Source organism: Contarinia nasturtii, unplaced genomic scaffold (assembly GCF_009176525.2).
Source record: "Contarinia nasturtii isolate CC-2019 unplaced genomic scaffold, AAFC_CNas_1.1 Cnas_scaffold_1627, whole genome shotgun sequence".
Lineage (NCBI taxonomy): Eukaryota > Metazoa > Arthropoda > Insecta > Diptera > Cecidomyiidae > Contarinia > Contarinia nasturtii.
The window spans coordinates 600,188-627,802 of record NW_022198962.1 but is presented as its reverse complement, the minus strand read 5'-3'; the positions used below and the strand labels follow the sequence as shown (position 1 = coordinate 627,802).

At 35.2% G+C, this 27,615-nt stretch overlaps 2 protein-coding genes across 9 annotated transcripts; one reads left to right on the top strand and one right to left on the bottom strand.

The window, feature by feature from the left end:
* The first annotated feature begins 340 nt into the window (after positions 1–340).
* Positions 341–13,391, top strand: LOC116346695. 6 transcript variants are annotated; one of them, XM_031776885.1, is made up of 12 exons: positions 341–1,150; positions 3,653–3,774; positions 3,924–4,066; positions 9,093–9,193; positions 9,254–9,725; positions 9,809–9,979; positions 10,071–10,119; positions 11,439–11,576; positions 11,654–11,806; positions 11,868–12,046; positions 12,113–12,316; positions 12,397–13,391. In XM_031776885.1, the coding sequence occupies exons 2-12, from the start codon at positions 3,660–3,662 to the stop codon at positions 13,018–13,020; spliced, it is 2,349 nt and encodes a 782-aa protein (XP_031632745.1). In that variant the 5' UTR covers positions 341–1,150; positions 3,653–3,659; the 3' UTR covers positions 13,021–13,391. The 6 variants fall into 6 exon arrangements, with proteins under 6 accessions (XP_031632745.1, XP_031632746.1, XP_031632748.1 ...); XM_031776886.1 differs by lacking the exon at positions 341–1,150 and adding an exon at positions 1,938–2,069; XM_031776888.1 differs by lacking the exon at positions 341–1,150 and adding an exon at positions 2,382–2,397.
* An 8,376-nt stretch (positions 13,392–21,767) lies between these two features.
* Positions 21,768–27,605, bottom strand: LOC116346640 (flocculation protein FLO11-like). Of its 3 annotated transcripts, XM_031776800.1 has the most exons (9): positions 26,304–27,605; positions 26,089–26,171; positions 25,486–26,025; positions 25,042–25,130; positions 24,652–24,790; positions 24,211–24,581; positions 24,071–24,076; positions 23,615–23,810; positions 21,768–23,523 (listed from the first exon to the last, which is right to left on the bottom strand). In XM_031776800.1, exons 1-9 carry the CDS (start codon positions 26,863–26,865, stop codon positions 22,378–22,380), a joined length of 3,132 nt encoding a protein of 1,043 aa, XP_031632660.1. In that variant the 5' UTR covers positions 26,866–27,605; the 3' UTR covers positions 21,768–22,377. The 3 variants fall into 3 exon arrangements, with proteins under 3 accessions (XP_031632660.1, XP_031632661.1, XP_031632662.1); XM_031776801.1 differs by lacking the exon at positions 24,071–24,076; XM_031776802.1 differs by lacking the exons at positions 24,071–24,076; positions 24,211–24,581; positions 24,652–24,790.
* Between the last annotated feature and the right edge of the window lie 10 nt (positions 27,606–27,615).

The window sequence follows — 27,615 nt, the reverse complement described above, 5'->3', positions numbered from 1 at the left end:
TGTTATTTATAAAACCGAAAAAGAAAATACCTCACATTCAATGAATTGAGCATGAAATGTCGTCAATTGAATGTTAAATTAACGAAAAAAAAACTTAATTGAAATATTCTGAGAGGGGAAAAACATACATAGAAAAAACAAACAATAACGAAACGAAATAGCAGAGTGGACAACAGCTGCATTCAATTGAGCTTCGCGCCAATCACATGTTATCCTACGTGCAGGCCGATGCGATGTTATATATTTCATTTGAGTGAAGCAAAATCACGCAAAATTCTATGTGTGTTTGTGTGTTGTTGTAGACGTCGCGACGTCTCACGTTCGCAATATCATTGCTTAAGATTTGGATTGATGTGTGCGCGCAACGATAAAATAGTGTTAGTAGCACTTTTTCATTCGTCTATTTTCATTTCGCGTATTACGTTTTCATCATCATCATCTTCAATCATCCTCAAAAATATTTTATAAAATAAAATCAAACATTCATATACACAAATTCGATAATTCATACCAGTAAAATACAGTGTCAATGGTATTTGCGACCGAAAAAAGACCATGAATCAAGTGTAAAATAATAGCCATCGTAACTCGCGTTGATTTTCGGGAATTTTGATGAATTGGCTGACCAAAAAAAAGGTCAATTTGACAATCGGCATCAATATGAATCAACAATGAACTGAGAAAAAAAATGTTACACATCTCGTACGCAAACTAGATAAAAGTGCTTTTTGACTTCTGAACATTGTAAAGAATGGATTAGCTAATTTCGAAATTAAGCAAACATAATTCGGGCTGCCGAAGAAGAGCGAGAAAGAAAAAAAAAAAGGTCACAGATTGCCAAGTCAAATTGAATTTGTATGTTCGGATATTAGAAAAAGGAAAAAAAGCCGAGTCAATATACATAAGCTGAAGATTGTGGTTGCAAAGAGGCCGAAAGGTACATGAAAATAAATTAACAAATGAAGCAATATATATCGAACACATCATAAATAAACAACGATAAAAAAGTGCTGATAAATTAAATAAAGCCACCAGAAACGATACACACAAAAAATAGGTGGAAAAACTCGATCACTACAACCAACAACCAACAATCAATAATAAGTGAACAGTTTTGCATTGTGCGCGACAGAGAAAAAAAGCAAAGTTCGTAAGTAAAAAAAAATTGTCGACTCTCTCAAATAGTAATAAATCGTTGCATATATGTATGTTATTGTCGCATGTCCCATCTGAAGTTATACAATAGAAAACTATGGGTCGAATAGACATGTAAATAATATCGAATATGTTAAACGAAAGCTATTGTAAACTGAATTAAGAAAAAACGAACACGCGACGAATGTGAAATTTCAATAAGACTTAGTCATTTCTTGAGCAGTTCTTTTTGGCAATTCTTGGAATTCATTTGTATCACACAATTATCGAAGAATTCAATATTACAGTTTATTGTGTAGCTTAATCTCATTCACTTCGGGGCTCAACATACTGTCGTCTGAGCACAGTGATATCGTTGTTTTTATTGCAGGCTTTAAAACATAATTGTGCCTAAAGTGTTTTGACACATCAAATGTGTTATTATTTAATTGCGGCAAGATATCACATTACATGGTTTCAATTTTATCAAATTGCTATGACAATGAATGTGTAGTTAAAATTAAGTCCATTAGTCGTGCAAATTGTGTAGACATAGATGCAGAGCAGCAAGCAACAAAATAGACAGTTCAGAACCACAAAAAAATAAATCAAATTAATATATTCGACGGTGAATAATCAAAAAGTATCATCTCAAAACGTCCAATGACAAATACGGCAAGGAGACGAGAAAAAAACTGGATTTTTGAATTGCTTCTATTTTGGGTGTTGTTCGGTTTGTTGTTCCGAAACTGTGATCGATTCGCATTCGGTTTATTAAGCATATTGTTTTAGCCGTGACGTACATCGTCGATTCGAGTCACAGTGCCATTGCATAAAATATCGTCAGACTGTGCACATCATCTGTATGAATCGTGCGATTTTATTCGAATTATAAAAAGCAAAAACATTGTGGCTAGTTAAAATGGGTGTTTAAGGTACAGTTTTGTATGAGGCAGACGGCAATTAGGCTAGAACGAATTCGAATATAGAAAGAAAAGAAAGTCCTTGATTGAAAGGACCTTCGTGACTGCACGAAATCGCAACATTGTTTTTTTTTTTATCGCAATTCGATCGAAAGGTGTGTGTGCGCGCGCGGAAATGTAGTGTGCAGTGATTATTATTGCGATTAATCTTAATGAGAATGATTCACGCAGAATGATCAACACCAGCATTGTGATTCCTTGTTGGTTAATTTCTTGTGATAGACCATGTATTGATTAGATAATTGTCCACTTTATCTTGACGTATTGTTTTCGTCTCGATGTGAGTGTATGTCATGAACTTAATTGTAGTTTTTCTTAAATGTTGTTTGTGTATGTGTGTGTTCACTGTTCATGCATTAAATGCCAAAATAAAATGAAACTTTATGATTACAATTATGAGCAAACGAATAGCTATGATAAGCGTAATCATCGAACTCACAGAGAGCGAGACAAGTGTATCATATCGAAAGGAAGCTAGAGGGCAAGAGTGATTTTGAATTCTTTCTACCATTGAAAACAAATTAAGAAAAAAACACTCACCAAATTGTTTATTCAATTCACGAGAAGTGTTTTGTTGTTCATGATATTGTGCGAATATCATCTCATAAGATGTGTACGGCGCTATATTTACTTCAATATTTACATTTATTGAAAATTGATTCAATTCAGTTAGCGCATTCATGCGAATCGGTTCAGCAGCGGCAAATCACTTTGTTCCATTTAAAAGAATTCAAATTCTTACATCTCTTAGCGGCTCATTGCATATAAATCATCAAGGCAAAAGTGAAATTAGTGCAACAATTCAATTCGGTTTTTTGATTGTTTTGAGATTTCGTGTGTGCAAATATTTGTTGTTGTTTATGTATGAGAAGCGTGCATGGGGTCGCTCTCAAAGTGGTGACTGCTGCTACTTCTTCTTGTTATTGTTGTTGATTTTTTTTGAAATGACGTACGTTTGATGTATCTACATACACACGGACATATACGAATGTATGCGTAGTGGTGGCTCAGCTGCTTGTCTCATTCACAGCGCTTGTACACAATGCGATATTACTGTTCAACGAACCATCTTCAAGTGTATTGGTTCGGTTCATTCACTGCCTATCCGTTGTGTGTATTGGTGCACATAAATGTCATCAGGAATTGAGTGTGAATGCGCGAAAATCGATACATTTCTTATTTCATCATTGTTTACATTTTTCAATGTTGTGGACTCTTTTGTCGCTGATTTCATTTTTCTCAGTTGTCATTCCTTGTGATTAAATTACATAATTGAGCGCAGGAGTTGTCCTTTAACTCAATTACTTAATTGCATTTCAAATTGGAATTTTTATATATTTATTAAATATCAAGCCCATCATTGCGGTACGGTGTTTAGTTTGTTTTCATTTTGTGTACAAACAAGTCGTGACTTTTCATGTTATTTGCATTTCTGCTTCGATTGCACATTGGTTTTTCATTTTGTTTACCAACAATTTAACAAGAACAGAACTATTTCCAATGGAATTTAAACATAGTTTATTGTCGTTTTGCAGTTTAACTATGGCTGAAGGTGATACGTCTACAACTCGTATGGGTCGTTTCAGGATTTGTCCACCCAATTCACCAGGACCACCAGAACAGCTATCACACGGAAGATTTCGCATTATTCCACAAGGTATCGAATATAAAACTGAAGAAGAAGATGAAACGATTTTTTTTTATTTATTGTGTTTTCTTCATGATATTCGAGTAGTGGTTGTTTTTAAGCAAATATTCTCTTTTTCAATTAAATCAATAAGCAATAAAACGGTTTTATTCTTGTAGGAACATATGGTCCGACATCGCCATGTGTGCAACGCGGTCGATTTGCTGTAATTCCCGAAGAGCCGAGCTCTTCGCCATCCGTTAATGATGCCAATATACACAATCGACGCACACCATCGCCCGATTGGGATTTTACGATTGAGGTACTTAATAACAAGTTTTCTTTTCGATTATTTATCTATTTACTTCCAACGATCGATATCAATCAAACAATTCGTCCCTTATGCTCAAACCAAACATTGACCAAGAAGACAAAATTCGTAAATAAACCGTATTACGAGTCATATGAGAGGGAAACCAGAAAACAATATGATTAATTCAACACGAGATCAATAAACAATGACTTAAACGAGTAAACAAAGTGAAAGAAAAAAACAGGAGAAACAAAACATAAGTACTGCGTAACTGTCTTTTAAACGACAGAAGACGAAAAGAAACCAGTTTCGAATTTCGAACGGAGCCAACGTATGGAAACGTATATGTGTGGATATAAATATACATATATGTATTTTAAACGTCGTACACCTACGATAACAAGGTGAACTCACTCCAAACTGAAAGTGATCCGTCGTTGAATTTGTTGTCAGTGTTGCCGTCATCGGCAGTGTGCGCAACGATTACTACATTGTTTTCATATATATTTTTTTCAATGCGGGACTTTAACCAAATCTAAATTCGATTAGTTATCATACGGAGGCCTGCGACTTTGTTGCGTTCAACAACAGCGATACAGCAATCAGTCGATCTCCACCTAACTCGCGTTCCATACGAATTTATTTTGCTCGAGCAGTGTATTTTTCTCTTTCTCTCGGTGTGTGTGTTTCTTCTTCTTTTTCTCCAGTGTTGTTTTTTTTTTAATAATGTGATAGTAGTGTCATCGATTCTCATCGTGGAACCAGTTTCGTTGGTACACTTCAATATTTTCAGTAACTCGACAAAAACTTGAATTAGAAATTTACACAATGTCGAAGTGGATTGCAGCTGTTTTTGGTGCTCTCATGTGATCAGTGCATCAAAGAAACTTTTTTTTACTTGCAACCAATGCAAAACAACGTCAGTAAAGTATTGTTGACTATAGGTGTTATGAGTGTGGATTTCAGTTATTATTATTACAAGTGATTCACCTCGTGGATCGTTTCCGATTTTAGTTTCGCAAAAAAAAAATGGCAAAGAAATTGCATCTAAATCGGAGAAGAAAAAAAATCTGTCATAGAAGTAAAAAAAAAGATTCTCATACCAAAGTGATGTGTTCGAAATAGAATGTGATTTTTAAAATGTGAAATAATCGACAGAAATGCAGAGAATTATTCATTTCGAATATTATTTAAGAAAATAGTTTCCTCTGTCTCTTTCTCTTGATGTGTTAATTGACTTCATTGATTTTGATTTTTCTTCTTTCTTTGTTCGTTTTGTATCGCTTAATGAAAAAGCAAATATATACAATCATAATTAACCCCGATAAAAAAAAATGTATGAATTGCCTTGCCTATTGTGTTTCTCTCTTTAAACTCAATCTCTCTCGTTCTTTTCTGTCTCCGTCTCGTTCTCTTTCTTTTTCTCTCTTTCGGCGGTCGCATTAAGAACTGTCAAACAAAGCGCGATTGAAATCATGTGTTTTGACGTTCGCGTGTATGGTTCTTTTTTTGTTGCGTTTCGCATACAAATTCTCATTATTTTCGATTTCACCCAATTTCATGGAAAAAAACTATATGCACACATTTAAAATGTCCAATGCATACAGTTACTGCTTGTTATGTTGTGATCGTGAAGAGAAAGAAATAGAATCGAAGAGAGAACTATACTTTTTTTCACACACAAAAATGACGTAAAACTTAGATCATTTTCCATTTCATGAAATGTACGAAGCTGCTATACATTTTTCTATTCTCTCTTTTCATGTTCTAAGCGCTTCGGTTCATATCCGCGACGCATTGAACGAGTAAAAAAACAATAAACACATACAGTCGTTCTCATCGCGTTGGACGTGCGCATTGGCACGAACGATCTAAACGTGATTAAAAGTCGCTCCAAGATCCACGGTTTTTTTCTGTGCTTTATTTTCTATTCTCCAAGATATCGTGTAGTATGTATATAGTATTGTATAGAAATAGAACCGTCCTTCTTTTCATCTAATTTCCATTGTGTTTATGTATAAAAACTCATAAAAATAATAATTGACTTTAATAGATTTTCTGTATTCTGAGAGTATTCGGTGTGTGTAAGTATGAGTGCATATTCAAATTGAATCGCCTGTACTTTACATCACCAGCATCTAATTCGGTCAGTTTCAGTCATCGATACGATATGAATGATGAGCAATTAATCAAAATTTTTAAACAAAATCGAAATGTGATAGAATTTACGTTTGTCGATTGAGAAATGACATCGACATGAACGAAGAGATATGGTTTGCCGGCCAGAGATTAATCGAAAATAGACAATTTTTTATTGTTCAGATAGAAATCAACGAATTTGATTTGCATAATTTATTACAGTAGAGATACAGCAACAACAAATAAATTCTATGGAAAATTATGCAAGACGAAAATCGAGATTAGCTCATCCATACGCGATATACATACACATACAAAACAAAAAGAAACTAATGGAAACGATTGAGTCCGATAATCATAACTGAAAACCATATGTGTGCCCCACAGGATTACGAAGTGATTGAAATTTAAACATTTCGTTGACAAATTGAGCAATGTAAATTAAATGTAAATTGTAAATAAAATGTGCTTGTTAAAGAAAAATGAGTAAGTGAGTGTGTGACATTGGAACGTGCATAAACAATTGTGCGGCCGTTGAGTAAATAAATTGTGAATTCATTGAAATAAATAAATGTTTGAGTGGCTCTCTCAAGTCACAGAAGCGACGACGTCAACAAATACACCGACAGAACCGAAAGAGCAATCGTGTGTGCCATACAAAATAAAGACGGAAAAATAACTTCAATTGAATTATTCTCGATTCGTACGAGTCGTACTCTCTTTGTGATGTTGTATGTATGTTCTGCCTGAACACACAAAACAAGCAAACGATAGAGATAACAAATGACAATGGTGTGCGAGCGCGCAAACGCATTGTGATTATTATCATTGTAACCATAAAAAGACGCAAAATTTCGTCTCAACACATACTCTTCACTTATTTGACAAAAAAATTCGGCCCAAATTCATCAGTCAAACAAAAGACATTGGGCAATCAGTGCTAAAATAACGCCGAACGGAATTAAGAAAATGATGAAGAAAGAATATAATGACAACAACTAGGGATAAATAAGAAGTATTGTGTTGAATGTACAAAAATAGCAATGCATTAAGAGAGTTATTAAATCATCAGCGACTATTACTTCATTTAACACTGGACTATTTATTACCTCGACTTTTTTTGATCGTATAACGATCGCCTCATATGTCAGTGGTGTACGATTTTAGTCATTTATGAATATAACTCTTGAAGCGATTACTTTGCTCAGTGTACAATTTCATTTTTAATCGTTTTCGCGTAATTTTATACAGCTTTCAATTGAAAAAAAAGAAGAAACAAACATTTCTGAAAAGAACTCAAAAGCAAAGAAAGAAATCACATAGCCAATCGTTCTCAAGTAAATAAATATATTTCATCTATATGGTTGTTATTGTTTTGTGCCACATTCATAATTCACATCCAGCGATTGGGTATGTTTGTGTGCGTGTGTGTGTGTGTGTATGACATTTCGCATTATAAGTGAAAGAGGAATCACATGTGAAATACATTAAAATGTTCATTTAAGCAATTAAAACAAAGTCAAAAGCTAAACTACAAAGTGAATAAGAGACTGATAGACAAAGTAATACCAATAAAAACAATTACGACTGCAATTTCATTTGATTGTTTGTATTTTGTGTCGTTCATCATTTTCAATACCGTTGCTTTTAACGATTGAAAAGAAAAAAAACAACATAACAGTATTTTTTCTGCTTGCTATATTACGATTGATTAGCAAATGTCATCTGTGGACGACAACGACAATAAAACACTTGATGACATTGCATGTGTGTGACAACGATCAAGAGAAAAGATAGATTATAGCAATATACGATATCAAAGACCATCAACTACTTAAATTTTGAAGTAGACGAATTTATTTTGAATTTTTTTGTTGAGTGAAACGTAATTGGCACATAATAATGTTGCATGACGAATTTGAGCGAGAATTCGCTGCATCAATGGATGACTTGGAAAGTATCGATACGGTAACAATACCGCCACCGGCAAGTGCAACAGCACTCACCACCAGTAAATTGGCAAAGTTTAAGCGTTTGCCAGAAATTGACGAGAATAATGTCATAAACGATATTTCTCCGTCTTCATCAGACATTTTGTATCGTGTATCGACCGATATATTGGCAGCCAGCGCTGGTGGCGATCTACGAAAAACGGTTTTGATAAACAACAGTGCCAATGAAATATTATCAAATTCACCGTTGACCTTAAGCGACGACGACGACGACGATGGTGATGATAATGACATCACTGACGACAAAAATGATATGCATAAACGTGATTTGGCCAATAATAATTTTACCAATGGCAATAAGACCGACGACACAACCGACGATAACAAAATTGTTGTCGATGATACACAAGTCAAAACTGGTGCCAAACGTAAATTTATTGTCACTCGCATGGATTCGAATGTCTTACTTCGGCCCGAAGCCGAAAATCTACGCAATTTATCGGCCAAATCAAATGCGGCCACAATTAGTTTTCCATGTTCATCGTCGTCATCGAATCGAGCAGCATTGAGCAGTCTATTTGCAACGAATAGAACATTTGAACCGCATTTAGATAAACGATATTTCGATACATCATTAGTTCGTATCAATGCGACCAGCATGCAATCGTTGGACACATCGAGTCTAACATTGAATACTAGTAGTCAAGAAAAGTCGCCTAACAACGATGGCAATATCTGGGAACGACGAAAAGATTTCAAACCCAAAGTACAATTGATTGTAAGTGCTTATCGTTTGAGATTGAATTTTAAATTCATCGAAAAAATGATACGACGAAAGACAATTGAATGATATTATCGATCGTTGGATTTTTTTAAACAATATAAGACCGTTTTTTAATGTCATTTCTTTTAATACGCAATGATTATTTCTATTATGAAAACAGGAAGCCGATGGCCGTAGTCGATCAACGAAGAATGGTGAAACTGTAAAGGCGGCCCCTGAAAAAGATGGTGCAAACAAAAAAGATGAACTTAAACCAAAGAAGTGAGTAAATCAAGATGAATTGATGTGAAAAAAATGTCTTCATTATCTGTTTGTTTTAAGGAAAAATAACCGCTCAAACTCATTGGAACGGCGAAAGAGTGGCGACGGCGATTCAATAATAAATCAGTCAACCGTACACGGTATTGCTAGTCCAAATCGTCGTCCGACAATTTTCGATGTATTTCGTCCACGTTCAAAATCGGATGCCAAACGAAAGGAACGTGAATTGGCCAAAGCACAATCGGCCGATAAGGATAGTAGTGCAAGCGGAAGTAGTACACATAGCGGTTCGGGTATAATGCATAGTATGAAAGCTGCTATGCAACACACTATTGGAACAAAATCCGATTCAAAGACATCAAAATATCGTGATGGTTCGGCGCATCCGCACGGTGGCAGCGATGCTCAGTATTATCACACTGTGACAGCCGTGCGAAGACTCGATCACGCAAAATCGCCGATGACAAAAATGATGGACTTGTTTCGACATCGATCAAATTCAGCCACTTCAGAGGCTGACAAGCGTAAAGCGGTACGTTTATTGATCATCTTCAACAGATCAAAATCAAGAACACATTCATTTATTTATTTGTTTATGTAAATTGAATTGTTTAGAAAGCGGCTTCGATGCTACAACATCAAATGGCAACTCAGAGTGCAATAATGCGACGGGCATCGGCTGAATTGGAAAAGCGACGTGCTTCATTGGGCGCAACACGTGGCCTACGTTCCGATGGTACACTAGATCCATATTATGCAGCCATTCTATTTCGTGATTCAAGAGGCGTAAGTGTGCGGAGTGCATTTCACTCGAAAAAATGCTTGTCATTGTTTGCGATCAATGTTTAATCATTTCGACAATTTTCGTTTCGTTTAGCTACCCGTTGCGGATCCATTTTTGGAAAAGTACAATATGTGCGATTCGGGTAAGTTTCCACACAGCGCCGTGAACGCTAGTTATTTTATTCGGATGATGCTAATGACACTTGGTTTTTTTTTAAACGAGCGAACAATCAAAGAAATCTCAACGTTGATCTTGTTTACGATTCTGTTCGAGCCCCGTTCGAATGACGCATGCGTAAAATGTGTGACTCGTCGTGATTTTAAAAATAGGTTTACATGTAATTCGGTGTTCGTTCAAAGCGTTTCAATCGCACCGTTCTGAGCTATAAACATTTCTTCGTTTGAAATGAGCACAGCGATTTTACTCACAGAAAAATATCCGATTAAAGTCGATAAAAACACAAACTAGAGAGAAGCGAATCCGAACGGCTGTGGCATCGAACATCACTTCAAATTTGTTTACACATCGTCTTAGCTCCGAAAAGTATCTCTAAACTCGTTCGTACCAAATCGTGTTCGTTTTCCAATGTTAATAATAGAAATCAGCTGGCAAATTGGCTCTGACGCTTAACCAAAAAAAATGTCCGTTCGACAGAGCAGTTGGTGTTCTCTTCTTCTCTGTCGTTTGCGTTTTCCGAAGTCAATTTTGTTCGCACATCGTCTTCAATGCGATGACACTGTCTATCAAACGGATTGCATCGCATTTCAGTACCGTACACAAATTCATTTTGCTTCTAAATTTATATTACCGAAAAGAAAAGAAACCTTAAATAAAACTACAAATCACACCGACGCATCCCCTGCAAAACTAATCAAGTTTTATTCATCGATCTTTGACCGAGCATTTTTCGTTTTGTTGAAATGAATATGTTTATTGAAAAAGAAAACATTGTTACATAATTAAATCGAATGGGTTGCTTCACATCAGATCCTTGTCGTGTGTGTGTGCGTCTGTGTTCACAATTGTGTCGACAATATAACAACTACTCTGTACTATTTTTGTGATTTACGTGCGTTTTTTTCGCTCTGTTTCTGTGGGAGTTTTTCTATATAAGATGCGTGCAGATTTCCAAGTAGAAATTTTATAATTTTGTAAATAATAATAAGAGAGACTAATTTAGTTGGAAATATCAAAAGATGCTTCAACTTCATTTCTATTCAAATCATGCCGGTCGATTGGTACTGAACGATGAATACCGTGATTGGTGGTCATTCGATACATATCCGTTAGAAAGTATTAAAGAATTTGAACAAGTGTCCGAAGCATGGAAACGATTCTTAGCTCATTTACTTCGCAGAGGTCGGAATTTGCAAAGCAATCAAATCAATTTATACCGTTTGAACGAATTCATTTTGAGCAGTGGTTTTAATTAACGTTTTTATCGTTTATTTTTCATCGTAGAAGAAGATGATTCTCTGATTTTTGTGAAATTTTTCCGTTTTCACAAATGCTACGACCTGATACCAACGTCCGCTAAACTGGTGGTGTTTGATACTCAACTACTAGTGAAGAAGGCATTTTATGCTCTCGTTTACAATGGTAAGCAATTTTTTTTAATAAAAAAAAAGTGGAAATGTTTTAAGAGAGAGATAAAACCGAATTTAAACTGATTTTAGGTGTTCGTGCTGCGCCATTGTGGGATTCAAGCAAACAATCATTTGTTGGCATGTTGACTATAACTGATTTTATCAAAATCCTACGCGCATATTACACATCACCGCATACGTCTATGGATCAATTGGAGGAGCACAAACTAGATACATGGAGAAGTACGTTTAGAGTTGAAATTCACACAACGATTCAAATCTTAATGCTTATTTAACGTTTCAGGTGTCCTTAAAGCTCAAGTAATGCCACTGGTGAGCATTGCCCCGGATGCATCATTATTTGATGCAATTAAAATGTTAATTACCAATCGTATCCATAGACTGCCCGTTATCGATCCACTAACCGGCAACGTTTTATACATTTTGACACACAAACGAATTCTACGGTTTTTGTTTTTATATGTGAGTAGACGCATGTTTATGTTTTATCACATTTTTTTTTTTTTTATTCATGTCATAAAATTGCAGATAAATGAGCTACCGAAACCTGCATACATCCATAAAACATTGCGTGAAATACGTATAGGAACCTATGAAAATATCGAGACTGCAAATGAGGACACTAGTATTATAAGTGCACTGCATAAGTTTATTGATCGTCGTGTGTCAGCATTGCCAGTTGTTAATTCAGAGGGTCGTTTAGTCGACATTTATTCAAAATTTGATGTGATTGTAAGTATTGTATTTGCTCACCGCACACTGTACAAAATGACCGCTTGACTTTGTTGCTCTCTTCCCATATTCTCACACAGAATTTAGCCGCTGAGAAAACGTATAATGACTTGGATGTGTCGTTGCGTAAGGCGAATGAGCATCGGAATACATGGTTTGAAGGTGTTCAAAAGTGTATTTTGGATGAAACGCTGTATGTCATAATGGAGCGCATTGTTCGGGCCGAAGTGCATCGTTTAGTCATTGTTGATGAAGCAGACAAAGTGATTGGCATTATATCATTATCAGATATTTTGCTTTATTTAGTTTTGCGACCGATGGAATCGCAAAAATCGGTAAGCGGTTCATTGCATTCGTTGCGTTCACTTCAGACAAGCAGTTTGGGCGGTTTAGATGATTCAATGGACAGCATTACAAATATTAGAGGTGGAAATAGTGCGATGGATGACAATGTATTCGATGAACGAAGCGAGGATTTAATATCGGCCACTGAAGCAGAAGATGAAGGTGTCGAAACGGATATCATAAACTCAACAGCACCGGCTGCTCTAGAGAGCGAAATTGATACAATAACCGAAACACAAAGTGATACATTCATTTCAGAAGCAATTAGCGCCATCGATCTTAATTCAGATGAATCGGCTAACTCATTAATTAGTTCTGCTAAGTCAGCAGCAAGCGAATTGGGCACTGTTGCAGAGTAAAATTGTTAAAAACAAACAAATTATATCGTTCAAATGAACAAATAAATGAAAAAAACCCTTTTGTATATACATATAAATTGAAAAGTGAAAAGTTCTCTTATAAACGAGGCGATATATGAAACATGTGTTGAACAAAACAGAAAAAAAATTGTTATTCAATTTGCCTACTCTATTTACGATATGTCAAGATGTTTTTTTTGTTTCAAAGTGGTAAATTGTATGTCTAGATAGGAATTGTGTATTGTATTTTAAACAGCTTCTATAAGAAAAAGAAATTAAAAAAAACTGAAACAATTTCAGACAACAATAAAAAAAAACCAACTGACGGCGGTTTAGATGATCAACATAGAATGGCCTGAATATAGTGAAAACACCCATAGTTATGATAATTGAATAGTAGACGTAGAAAATTTCAAAACCTCCTTTAGATTATTTCCTTTTTTTCAAAAACAAAGATTCTTTCCTCCATCCATATTCTTTTGAATAATTAGGTGACACACACACAACACACGAAACACAATTTTTACAGCAAATTGCTTTGAAAATGGAAATGTTACTAAACAGGATAGCCAAAGTTCCCATTACGAACGATTTTAGTCACACCAAGACACAGCGTAAGCGATGTACAAAAGAAGTATCAATTCAATGTGCAGCAAATTGTCTGATAGGCTGGTACTTTTTAAATTGCATGAATATTATGAATTTTATTAAAATATTCTTCATTAGAATTGAAACAAAACAAAAAAAAAACAAATTTATTTAAATCGCTTAGCTGTAACATGAATACATTCGTATAAAAACACGCTTTATAAGGCAAAACAAATTAATTGAATGAAAAATATATAGAATAGCGAATATAGATTATTTATAAACTATTGAAATTCATTGTTTTTTCATTGTAGTTGGTTTTTAACAAGTTTTTAATTGACTTTATTTCAAATCATGCGGAATATAGCCAAAACGAAAAGAAAATCAAAGCCTACTACTAATTTTTCTCACATTTTGGGCCAAGTTTCCACCAGGGGTGGCCACAAGGGGTCCCAAAAAATTTCTCTTGTCATTCTGAACAACTTTGTAGTACATTATTTTTTGATCGGATAAAGTTTTGCAAAATGGGATTTACACCCAGTGTTTGTCATTTGGCTTGCTACAAGCAGCTTGCTTGCCTGCGTCGCCTATCGTACGGCAAACATGCTGACACATATACGGCAAACGAACCATATGTATTACACGGTTTTCGTTCGTTCAAGATGCGGTACACAGTTCCGCGAACACGTTGTATCGTGTGTATCTGTGTAGATGTATTGGTCGCACGAACGAAAACCGTATAATACCTATGGTTCGTTTGCCGTATATGTGTCCGCATGTTTGCTTGTTTGCCGCATGATAGGCGACGCAGGCAAGCAAGCTGCTTGCAGCAAGCCAAATGACAAATACTGGGGAAAACCGATAGAAATTCTACACCGATAGAAATTTTCTATTTCCACCCCCATCCAGACAATATAATATTGAACTAACTACACACAAAAAAATTATACAGTGAAAACTAGATGACTTGTCGTATAAAATTCGGAACTAGTTGACACTCCATAAAAAAATGTAATTGTCCATCTTATTTCATACCAACTATCGTTTTGGGGTATTCTCTTTTATGCGGATCTTCTTCAAAGCACTCGAAAGAACCGCACAAAACTCTTACACAAAAACGATGTTTGGTATGAAATTAGATGGACAAATACAATTTTATACGAAGTGTCAACTGTCAACTAGTTCCAAATTTTATACGACAAGTCATCTAGTTTTCATTGTATTACTTCTATGTGTGTGGTCAGTTGAGCTGATAGAACGTTAGCCAGCTAAATGGGCTAAAATAATAGACTTCATAGTTTCAATGATGAATCACTTTTCTTGTTTTAATAGAAGTGATTGTTCATTATAACAATAACTTCTATTTTTTTAGTCCATTTAGCTGGCTAACGTTCTCTCAGCTCAACTGACCAGTTAGTTCAATATCATTGTTATACTAGACGCCGACGAATAAACATCTCTCAGTTAAAAATGACCTCAAACGTATTTGTTCAATAAGTCCAAGAGATAACAGACCTTAAATGCAATGATTAAGCAGAAATTTAAAATTTGAAAGAAAAAATAACTAGAATGGAGAATGAAATAAAGCAACAAAATGAAAAAATAACACTCAAAATGGAACAATTGACACTTTGCAAACTGAAATGACTAATTTGCAAACCACAATGACTAATTTGCAGGCAGCCGTGCAAGGTTTATTGGTTATGTACAACGTATGTACAGATAATGTGCCTCCGGTCATATGTGCATCAGATCAAAGTCGAATGATACCAACGGCAATAGAATTTGTGTGTACCTCGAATGATCGCAGACAGGTTGGGAAGCGATCCCTAACCCAAGAATTTCAAACCGTTATTCAGATCTGAGTCTCCAGCCACCAGCCCAAATAAAATTAACAACTGGATTCAACCAAGAAATAACGTACATATAGAACAACGACGACAGAAGTTTACCGTGCAGAAACAATTTGCAACTGAAATTAAAGCCATTCAGGGAACGGAATAAAAAATCTACGTTTTGGAAATAGTGCTAATTGGTGGATTTTTATATTTTTTTAAGTCAATCCATTGTGTTTTTTCGCATAATGACCACTGTCAGCCGTTTTAGTATAGAAACGTCAGATTTTATACACAAACAGCATAACAATAGCTTTATACTTGTATTAGAAGACTTGTGAAGAATTACACGGAGATAGTATAAACATTACACTGCGATTTATAATGTGTCCGCGTAATCGTCCACTATGAGTATACTAATACAAGTATAGATCTATTGTTATACTGTGTGAGCATAAAATTTGACGTTTTTATACGAAAACCGATGACAATGAATGCTTGTAAGATGCGGTCTTGTGCGTGGTGGTTTTCAATGAATTGCATCAGATATAAGTTTCAGAATAGATCACTTTAGCCTTATTTGGAAGTTAATATCTTCAAATATGGCATAGGAACGAACGGCTCCGGCATCAGGTTAATAAGCATTGCAAATGCCATCTTTTCACCGTGTTTTCTAAAAAATCTTTTAATTTCTAATAATCGATAATACCGAAAAATAATTATTCAATTAAATTGAATGAATTTTAGTACTACCTGAAATGCCGAAGTAATAATAACTCGTCTCCAATTGTCACTTTGGGCCCAACTCATTTGGTTAAATCAAAATCGATAGATTCACTATTTTCTTTTACCACAAAATTTTCGCCTAACTCTTCAATTCTGCATTTAAATATTTCATCCGCCCCATCAAAAATAGCCTCATAAACATACATGGGCAAGGGGGGGAACTTTACTCAATGTCCTTTTAGGTATCGAATATGTAATTGTACCAAAGATGTTGACATTTCTAGGGTAATTTTGGGGCGCTCTATCGATTTGCATCATTAATTTTTTCATCCGACCCCCTTCTCCTCTTTTTTGACCCCCAAAACCCCCTTACCCCCTTTTGGTTCCTATACACCGACCCCCATTTAAGGTCATTGGAGGTGTAATACCCCCGGGGTGTGTTCCTACACCCAAGGTAGTTTTCAGTGCTCTATCGATTGGCATCATTAGTTTTTCGACCCAAATACTTGACCAAAACTCCTCTATCTTTACCCAAACTGGTTCTATATCCCAATTTAATGCTCAGACCAAAAAATTATGTGCTATAATGCACTATAATGTTGTTCAGAATGATGAGAGAAATTTTTTGGGTCACCTGCCCTCAAAGATTTTTTTGACCTGAAACCACAAAATTCGAACTCAGCGTACCAAGACTCAGCGTACCTTAGAATTGATATTTTTCTCATCCACTATTGTGTCTAGCCCCAGTGCCCTCCATTTGGGGTCAAATCCTACAGAGTCGATTTTTCACTTTTTCGGTCCGGAATTTTGCACCAAAATGTATGACCAACTATAGCTAATTTTTTGCGCACATTTTATTTTTGCCATTTTGCAATTTCTCATCATCTCCATACAAAATTTGCGAAAATTTCAAAAAGTACCCCAAAACAGTGATAAGGGGTGTTCATAGCAATGGGAGGAAATGACACCAAGTTTTAAAATTGGCGCGCTGTTTAGTTTCGATTGGAGTTGTTAAATTACATTGACGTCCCCTTTGAAATTCGGGGCGCCACCGTTGGCTTAAAGAGACTTGAAGTCTTCACATCCTTCCATTGGTTCAGAGAGAATACAATGCCTGGTGCCTAAAGGTTCAAAGTTTTTCACAAGGAATCCGAATATGTAATTAGTTTTGGGTTTGGATAGGGTTTGGCCCTTATTTTGGGGGTATTTTTTGAAAGGACCGATTAAAATATCCCAGGGATTTGTGCCCCTTTTATGTCACACAGCTGTCAATTTGTCAACGAGCATTTTCTTCAAAAACATTACGAGCAAATTAAATTGTTTAATAAAAAAAACATAAAATCGTTCGAAATTTTTTTTTTAAGATAAAAATCTCGGTAATAAAATCAATTTGTATTTGAAAATAAAAAATAGTATCAAATTTTTTTCCATTGAAATAATTATTGAAGAACAATAAAACAAATACTGAAATAATGTATTCAGATTTCATATAGATGTCGCATCTGTTCATATTGAATTGTCGATTAAAAAAAAATTATCCGAAAATATTATTTTAATTTGCGCAAAAAATATCTATTTTATTATTTGTGTTTAAAAATAACAATAATTGTAAATATTTAGGTTATTAAAATAATTATTAAGGCACAAAAAGACAAATGTTGAAGTAGTATGTTTCATAATAATAACAATTTGTTTCCAGAGCATCGTGATTTGCTGCTGCTCAGCATATAGCTGAGAGCTGAAAAATGCTGAACTCGTGCGGCTAACGCATACGAATCGGATGACACGCACACATGCATTCTCCTCGTTTAAACGGTTATAAACAGTTGATTGGACGTTCAATTCAAAACTCAAAACTTAGTAACCAGTTGAGTTTGAAATTGTGTTGCGACCGACATATGAGAAGCTGCGAGAAAAACATCACGTCGCATCCCTCGTTATTTTGCTCACGTAAGTGAAAGCAAGAGATGAGATGCGACGTGCTGTTTTTGCACTCAGTCTTTCATATATTCTGAAAGTGTACGTCTAACGCATACGAAACGGATGCACGATACATATCCCCCTTTCACTTCGTATGTTCGCTGGTATAGTGTGTAACCGTTGTACCGGCAATAGCGTCAACGGCAGCACATACGAAGCGAAAGGGGAATATGTATCGTGCATCCGTTTCGTATGCGTTAGCCGCACGAGCTCAGCATTTCTCAGCTCTCAGCTATATGCTGAGCAGCAGCAAATCAAGATACTCTGTTTGTTTCGACGTCATGACACCTTTTTGGCCCGCCATGACAGCATGCTCGTTTTGATCAACCAATCACAGTGAAGCAAAACGAAAATGCTGTCATGGCGGACAAACAAATTGTTATTATTACGAAACATACTACTTCAACATTTGTCTTTTTGTGCCTTAATAATTATTTTAATAACCTAAATATTTACAATTATTGTTATTTTTAAACACAAATAATAAAATAGATATTTTTTGTGCAAATTAATAGAATATTTTCGGATGATTTTTTTGATCGACAATTTAAAATAATCTCTTTATTTTCTATGATCGTGAAGGGATATTATATAGGATATTTCTACATCTACGCTGCCTATCGGGTTTTGGAAAAATTAACAAGGGGCACTTTTTTAGTCGGTCTTTTAATTGATTACAAACAAACTTAATGCCTAAATCTAATAATTAAACATAATAACAATTGAAGATTTGATTTGTTCAGAATATTTAAAATATTTGTTCAGAATATTTGTAGTTTTCGCCTTCAATCGAAAACCACTTGCAATTTTCTTTCTGAATTTGTACCTTGGCTACCACATTTTGATACAATTCAACCCTAACGCGATCTTTTGCCAAACACAAAATCGATTTAAACTCTTCCAAATTAATTTTTAGATCATAATCTATCAAAAAAATAAGAAGCTGCAATTTTTTGGAAATATTTAAGATTTTTTTTATTCCCATTGGAGTTAGGTCTTTTATTTGATAAACATACATCTCTTCTAAGGTAGATGATTTTTCTATAATATTGATTAAACTTTGCTCGAAATGGCACGATAAAATCAATTTTTTTAACCGACTAAATTTCGGTATATTTTCTTCGAGATAAGCCGGACTTATACCGCATAATTTTAAACACTCAATGGGAACGTCATTTTTGATAAGTGAATCAACTAATGAAATTTGTGCGTCAATATCAGAACTACCGAATTCGATTTTAATTTCTTTTAATTTATGCAATTTAGCGAAATCCAAAAAATTCGATTCATAATTACTTTCTATTCGCAAACGATCAATTTTGCATGTTTCCAGATTTGGTGAACGGATATCAATATCTTGAAAAAACGATGAGGTAAGAGTACACATTTTCAAGTTTAGTATTCGAAGTTGTGGGTTTAATCTTTGAAATTCAATCAATGTGTTTTGATTTAGTTTCATATACCGAAAAATTACAAGTTCTCCTAGTTTTGGAAATTCTCGTTTCAGCCAATTGCAATCTGACCTGCAGTCCCATAATTTTAAGCTATTTAATTCTGGAAGTGTTCCAATATTGACATTACAATTCAAGCCTTCTATCTCGAGTTTTTGTAGTGCTTGAAATTGCGAGTCTGTTGTTAAATTGATAAAACGCCGATAGAATTTGAGTTCGATCAAAGTTTTTCCACATAAATTGGCAATCATATTAAGAGTGTCTGTATCATATTTTTGATTATCCGGATTATACATGAAAGAGCCTAAAGACGGATTATACATGACAGATTTCCAATAAGAAAAAGAATGAGGTCCATTGTCTTTTCCAAACTGAATCGATTGAACTAATGCCCCGAATATGCTCAGGAAATTTCGCGCACGATGTAATGGCAATCTATATGGTGACCCATCGGCACTGAGATATGCTACAATATAGTCAATATGAATCACTATTCTTTTATAAATTCTTGGATAATATGTTTTTGCATTTTCTTGAAACCGTCTGCATACTTCAGCTGCACTGAGAAAGTCCTGAATATCATCCAATCGATCAAAGACTTCACGAATACAATGGTCATTAAGACTATTTAAAATATGTTTCGGCGAATACTGTGTTGGTACATTTATGTCAACTTGCTCCAGTCCGGAAACCGATAAATCCATGTTGTGTTGCATTTTATGATATCCAAAAATGTATGTCTATTTATGATCTCGTCAGTTGTGTACATCACTTTTTTGTTAGCTAAATTAAATAAATGCGAATAAATGGAATTAGAATACGGCCTAATGAATTGAGTTAAATGTGCAATTCTTTTCGCTTGCATCATAAATCATCTTCAACATTCAATACATACGCTTTTTACCGAAGTTTTATCAATCTTAATTTTTTTTAAATTGATTGAATTATATTTCTAAATTGGAAATTCTAATGCTTGTTGATTTTTGTCAAATATTAGCGAGTAACTGCTGTAATGTATATAACATATAAGTAAATAATAGCGATAATTGAAATCCCAAAGTTAACTTGACGCCGTTCTTCGAAAAAGTTGACTTTTAAGCAAATGTTTGTATGTTTGTGGAAAAATAATAGAGTTTCTATCTACCATCACTTGCTTTCTATATCACCTGTATATTTTTTTTGAGCTTCACGTTCCGAGCGACATCTCTATGTGCTTGGCATTGAACTCGCGATCCAAACGAGCACCAAAGGCAATTAAAACATTTTTTTTTTTGGTGCGAAAAAGTCAAAAATGTCAACTGATTTTGTGTGAAGAAAAACCATGTGATATGCAACGTCCTCGCAGTTAATTTTGATGACACAAACTGTGCAAAGTAATTTCAATTTATTTTCCATCACAAATTCACTAAATACAAATAATAAATCGGTTTTTGTTCAATTTACACGGTATATCTTTATCGAGCGTAAAATGACAGACGTCACAACAAATGATTCCGTATTCAAACTTCAAACAATTAACATTCTACACAAACTTTTTGTTCTAATTTTCATGAGCACATAGAGATGGCGCCATCATGCAGTTTTTTACATTATTTGCCATTGTAAGTGATGGTAGGTTTCTATACTTAGTTTAATTGAACTATACTGACTCTAACTCTTTTTTAGTTTCTTTTTAGTTTTTTCAGTATTTTAATATATAAATAAATTGTTGAATTTTTTCCCAATAATCAAACACTTCAAACGAATGTACTGCACTTCACAAAGACAACAAATGAACTAATATAGATTTCAGGTGGAAAAACGAAATGTGCGCTCAAGTTTTGCTTTTGAAAATTCCTTTCCCAAGAATACATGTACATTGTACATGTAATGACCGAACAATAATTACAGTTTTGACCTGAGCATAAAAGAGAAACATTTACCGAGACAAAACACATTAGGCCTTTTGTTTATGTGTAGATGGTTTTTACAAGGAAAAGGCTTAAAATTAACCCCCAATTTAAAGCACTATGGTTAATATTGGAGTACTTTTAGAATTCAATAGCTTAATAATTATAGTTTTGACCTGAGCATAAAATTACCGAGACTCGTCAGTATTTTTGGCATTTTGGTAGTAAATTACAGTCATACTAAAAACAGAATCATTAAATAAAAAACGTTTTAAAAAAATTGTGAGCAGAAAAAATGTATTTGATTTGAAAATGTCGGGGTGTTTGAAGAATCATTTACATGCATCCAGTGATAATTTTCTTCTTATTTCGTTTTTCTAAAAAAAATTAACGATATTTCATTTTTGCTTAAAATACTAAAGAATATCAGTGTTTCATCTGCCGACTGTTTGGGGAAACCCAAGATGAGGTTCAAGATGAGGTGAGAATGATAAAATTGATTGTTGTTCACATTGATGACTGCTAAAAAAACATAAAATTCAATGTCAACATATTCTAAATAAAAATATTCCTATTCCAAAATAAAGCCGATCTCAACCGAACCGCCAAAGTGAAAATTCAAGAAGAATATTACTTGAGACTATAAATTAGGTAAATTGAATTGGTTGCCATTAGTTAACTGATGTATGAACAAATTTTCAACGAATTTTGTATATTTGAATTATTCGTGACCCTAATGAATTACACAAAAAAAAATTATATCCAACTCAAATAATGTTGTTATATACATTTAGCGTGAAGTATTGTGATTCTATAAACTGATCACCTCTTAATGTGTCGTAATATAATAATTGGGCGTCTGATAATAACGCCTGTCTCAGTTACAGTCTATGAAGTATCGCTTATTGTTTGACGCCATGTTGCTGAGAATGGAACTTTTTGAATTTTCAGTTTCAACTTTGGAATGTTGCTGCGAATGATTTTCTCCACTTGGCTCAGCGGCAGAATTTCAACAAGTTGAGTACTTGCATCACTGGATGTGTTGCTTTTCTGTGATTCCCGCATCATTGGCACTGGCTTGATGATTGGTATTTTATCTTCGTTGGGCTTTCTCGGTTGTCCTTCTGTGTGACATTCGTCGGTGTATAAATCAGTAACACGAATCAGTTCCTGAGTAACAACCCACGTGACCGATTGTAATGTGTCACCAAGATGTGCAATGCTGGACAACACGAGATTATTTGTTGTGGCCGATTGTGAGATGTATGTGGGGATGATCAAAAGTCGCTTGAGACGACGGCATAGTGCGATTCGTGTGTCAAAGCCCGGTTTTATATCAAAGTTTACCAATTCCAATTGAATCAATTTTGGGAGCCGTTCAATCACCTCAAGAATATCGAATGTGGCACATCCTTTGCCACCCTCCAAACGTAAACGCTCCAAATTTCGTAGTTTGTTTAGAATATTTCTCGCAAAACCACCGGCCAAATTATTACATTCGCCCAATTCGAGAGACTCAAGCGATGCCAAACGGGATAATGGCTCCAATTGATTTGCGTCCAATGAATCAATGGATGTTAGTGATAGTTGGCGTAGACTGGTTAGGTGTTGCAGGGCTTGTAAATTCTCAATTTTCATCGTTGAACCGGATTTGAGTCGTAATTCTTGTAAAGCTGACATTCGGCAGGTGCTTGGGAACGTGAACGTATTTCCGGTGATCGATAGAGACATGAGAGCCCGTAGATTTGTATTTGTTTCGAGTAGAGCCGTCACCACCTCAGACGGGCAGCGGCACAAGTGTAATGTTTCAAGATCGGTGCGACTTATGTGCGTTATGAAATCATTCCAATCCAATGTTGGTGCGATGAGAATTTTGCGCAAATCCAAATGACGTGTACCGTGTCGCCTCAGAGCAGCCATTAAACCAGCCCAATCGTTTGCCTGTGAGTTTTTCATTCGAATTGTTTGCCATAGAATACTGTTGTTTGCAACATGATTCCACATACGGCACACACTTGATACACGAACCAATTCCTGTGTTTAAACAAAGATATGCAGCATTTTGACGTTAACAAACACATTGATTGTTAAAATGAAGTGAAATGAAGAGTCTGAAGAGACTTACTTGAACTTTCAGATATTGGAAAATGTTGAATAGAATGTCATAACCTCTTGATACATTGTTGAAAAATTCGGATGCAAACATTGAGTGTACTGAAAGTGGTGTCGATGCATACGCATTATTGGCAACCGGCAGTGATGGTGATGACCGGCGAGATGAATTCGATTTTGAACCAGCAACCGGAGTGTGTGGCCTTGATCTGCAACAAAAATGAAAAAGAAAAAAGTTTGGAATAAGTAATGTCTGTAAAACTTAACATAAAAATTCTAAAGCGAAAATGGGGAGCATTTGGGGAATAGGAAAATCTAAATGTGATGCCAAGCATGTCAATCAACAAAATTAACGCGAAATGTACAAATCGAATCAAACAAAAGAACAAAATCAGCAACTACAGCCATTTGCACAACGGAACTAATTCTATTGGAAAAACTCAAAATTGCACTCAGTGCATGGTCATACAAATATCTGAAATGGGGATAAAAAGAGAAAACAAGAAAAATATAGCACAAAAGCAAATTCAAAAAAAAAATTTGAAATATTCGGTTAAACTACAGATGTAAATTCTACAAATTATTATATGCTTTTTTTTATTCACTTACGAACTCTTGGCAGTTTGATTTCCATTGACTGAGTCAGGTGTAGCTTGAACTTTGGTTGTTTTTGGAACCATAATATATTTGCGGCCGGCAACGATGGCAATGGATTGTGGTGACGATAAATCCGGTTCACTTGGATTTTTATTCGCTGCCATCGAATCATCTTTCGAACTTTTTACACTTGTTGGTGTCGATGCCACGGATTTGTTCAATGAGTTTGTCAGAAGACCTTTTTTCGTCGGTCGACTCGGTGTTGCTAGTTCCGTTGAACTCACATTTGTGCTCTTCTCGTCCATCGGCAGATCTTTGTTAGCTGCTGCTGCTGCTGCTGCCGCCGCCGCTGCAGCCGCTTCACTCTTTGCCCGTTTGCAGTGCTACACAAGAGAAATATTTAAATTAGAATTGTCCAGAATTGTTTGCATGAATAAGGATGCGTATTTATACTTCACAAACAAAAGTGGTGATATGACGGGATCCATCTTTGCCAACGCACTCATGATGATACATAAACTGGCACTTTTTGCACTGCAACTGTGGTATGATTCCCATGGCCAAGACGCAATTTATTGTGCATGGTTCCCTACTATTATGGAAAACCAACCATTACGATAGAATTGATAGAGAGATAGTGAGATTGTGTGTTAAATTATGATAATCGAGCAGAATTCGAAAACGGAGCGATATTGACGAATATGGATTTTTTAGTTAAAGTAGTAGGGCATCACTTAATCTTCTTTTTTTGGGAGGAATTTTTTAAAGGACAATTCTAGCTTTTCAATCAAGACTTTTTACTTGGAATTATTTCGTTTTAGGTTGAAAAAATTCGGTACTTACTTTGATTTTGAATTGGTTTTTGGAGCCTTCGGTTGAATCACTTCGATAATTTCTCGCTCCGGTTGACGTTTATTACTTGCAATTGGCGTCTGAAATTTAAAATCAACATTTGAAAATAATTAAAAAGAAATTCAGTGTCATTTTATGTATACAAATTGCACATCGTTTAAGTAGACGCCATCCATGATGATTTGTATCGAATGAAAATATTTGTAACTTCAGTAGAAAAGTGTATATGCTAATATGTTCGTACACTGGATGCTTGTTTAAAACTGGTTATTAGTGCGAAAAAATTATGTTTACTAAACGCAATTCAGTTGTCATATATTTTAAACTCAATTCCAAGTATAAACAAACAGATTGCAAAATAAACACTTTTATTGTGTCACTTGTTTGTATTTGTGACACTACTTTGAATGTACTTTCATGAATTCATCAACTTACACGTGATTTGTTGGTGATCGAAGGTGGTGGTGGGCTTGCACCTTTTGGCATTTTCGGTTTCGGAATGCGTTTGCCGAGAATTTCTGGTGTTGTTGATTCCGGCACTGGCACCGGTTGTCGTTTCTGCGATGGAGTTTGAACCTTTGCGCTGCGAACAATTTCCTGTTCGGGCGGCATTCCGACGCTTTCTTTTGCAAATGTAAAATCACCGATATCCAAATTTGATTCTTTTAACGTAACCAATTCCTTCATTATTTCATTTTTCGTGCGCAATTTTTTGCCACTCGGCGAATGATAATACACTTCGCCTTTGTTGTCACTTTTCTGTATGGCTGACATATTGGCACGAAAAACGACTTCTCGTCGCCAACCGAACTTGAATGGATTGCGATAGCGTGGATCTGTTTTTATAATGTGCGGCGATGAACCGTCCGTAGTTGTTGTCACTGGCTTTTGTGGTGTTTGTACCGGTGGCTGTGGTGGTGGCGGTGATGGTTCATTCATTGTCACGTCTTGTGGTGTCTTTTGTTCAACTTTTTCCTGAAAATATTGGATTAATTAATTAAATTGCGCGAATTTATAAATTGGAATAGCAACACTTACTTCGATTGAATTGATCGTTGTTGCTGGTTGGTTCGGTATCGATGGAGAGTTTGTTTTAATTCGTTTTAACAAAACTGATGGTGCTGCAAAAAGACATGAACATACAATTAAAATCGATTCCATTCACTTTGCAGCGCTGTGCTGCATTTCTCGTAGCAAAAAGAAAAAGAAGAAGTAGGAGAGATGAAACAAAAAAATAAAAATCATAACAGTACCCCAACTTGTGCATTTATTAATGTCTGCGTCTGTGAATCCCATAAATTTTTCATCGTCATCACTAAATTCAATGCCGTCACTAAAATAGTCATTGATATCGTTCTTCTTTTGTTTATTATTTATCTTTGCGGTTGATTTGCGCTTAGCCGACGACGATGTGCCACCATTTTCTTTTATTGTTGTTGTTGCGAGTGTAGACGCCGTGTCGTTGTCAGTTGTTTCATTTTCACTTTGAATAACTAAACGTGATTCGGACTCTGTGTCTGATTCACTTTTTATACCTGCTGTGCTGCCACCACCATCTGACTCCTGTTCAATAACATTTGTCTCAAACACTTTTCGCTCCGATGACAATGTATGCAATTGATTTTCAACACCGCTATTCGTACCATTCGATGGAACGTCTACAGGCGATTGTTTGTGTTCTGCGATTGTGGTTGTTAATTCATTGTCGCTGATTGACGTTTCAGATGATGGCACCACTTCATTTCGTTGTCGTCGTTGTAGTTCGTCATCAAATTCGGTGCTCAATTCAGGGTCATTGATATCATTTGAATCCATTTTTATTTGATTTTCAAATGTAATCGCCTTTTTTCACCAGCCAATATTTCACTTTCAATGTGCAAAATTTTACACGGATTTTTCAATAATCACACTAGCAAACTTTGTGCTGTCCAACTCTCTATATTATTATTTTTTTATCTCTCTTTCTCTCTCTCTATCATTCGCTTACTCTCAATTCACTTTGATTTATGCGAACAATCAATTTATACATTGACAAAATGTTCGGTATCGTTTTAATTGTGGCACAAAATTCACTCAATAGACAATCCACATAATTTTCTTTTTTCTCGATAAAAAATATAACAAAGATAACAATTGCTGTCCCAATTGTTTGCACAAATACTTTAGAGGTTATCCCGGTTCTCACTCTATTCGTACACAGTATTCGCTCAGTAGTATTCCATACGAAATTCCGCATCTATGTGGTTCTTCTACTTTTGTTCTCTCTCCCAATTCAATTGAATGCCATCATTGATTTCGCCCGTTCGGGTTTGGTTACGCGATCACATATAGCTCTCGTGGCTCACAAAATTCGTGTTTTTAATTTTTCTTTCGTTGATTATTTTCTTTAATTTACGTATTTATTGTTTTTTATTGTGTTAATGGTTTGAAGGTGGAACAATATCGCCTGTGGCGCGGAAGGAATATTATGTTCGTGTGATAAAATGTGAGTATAAAAACATCAAGCGACTCTTCAACTAAGAGAGCAAAACGCGCTTCGGTTTTTCGGCACTAACATTCATACAC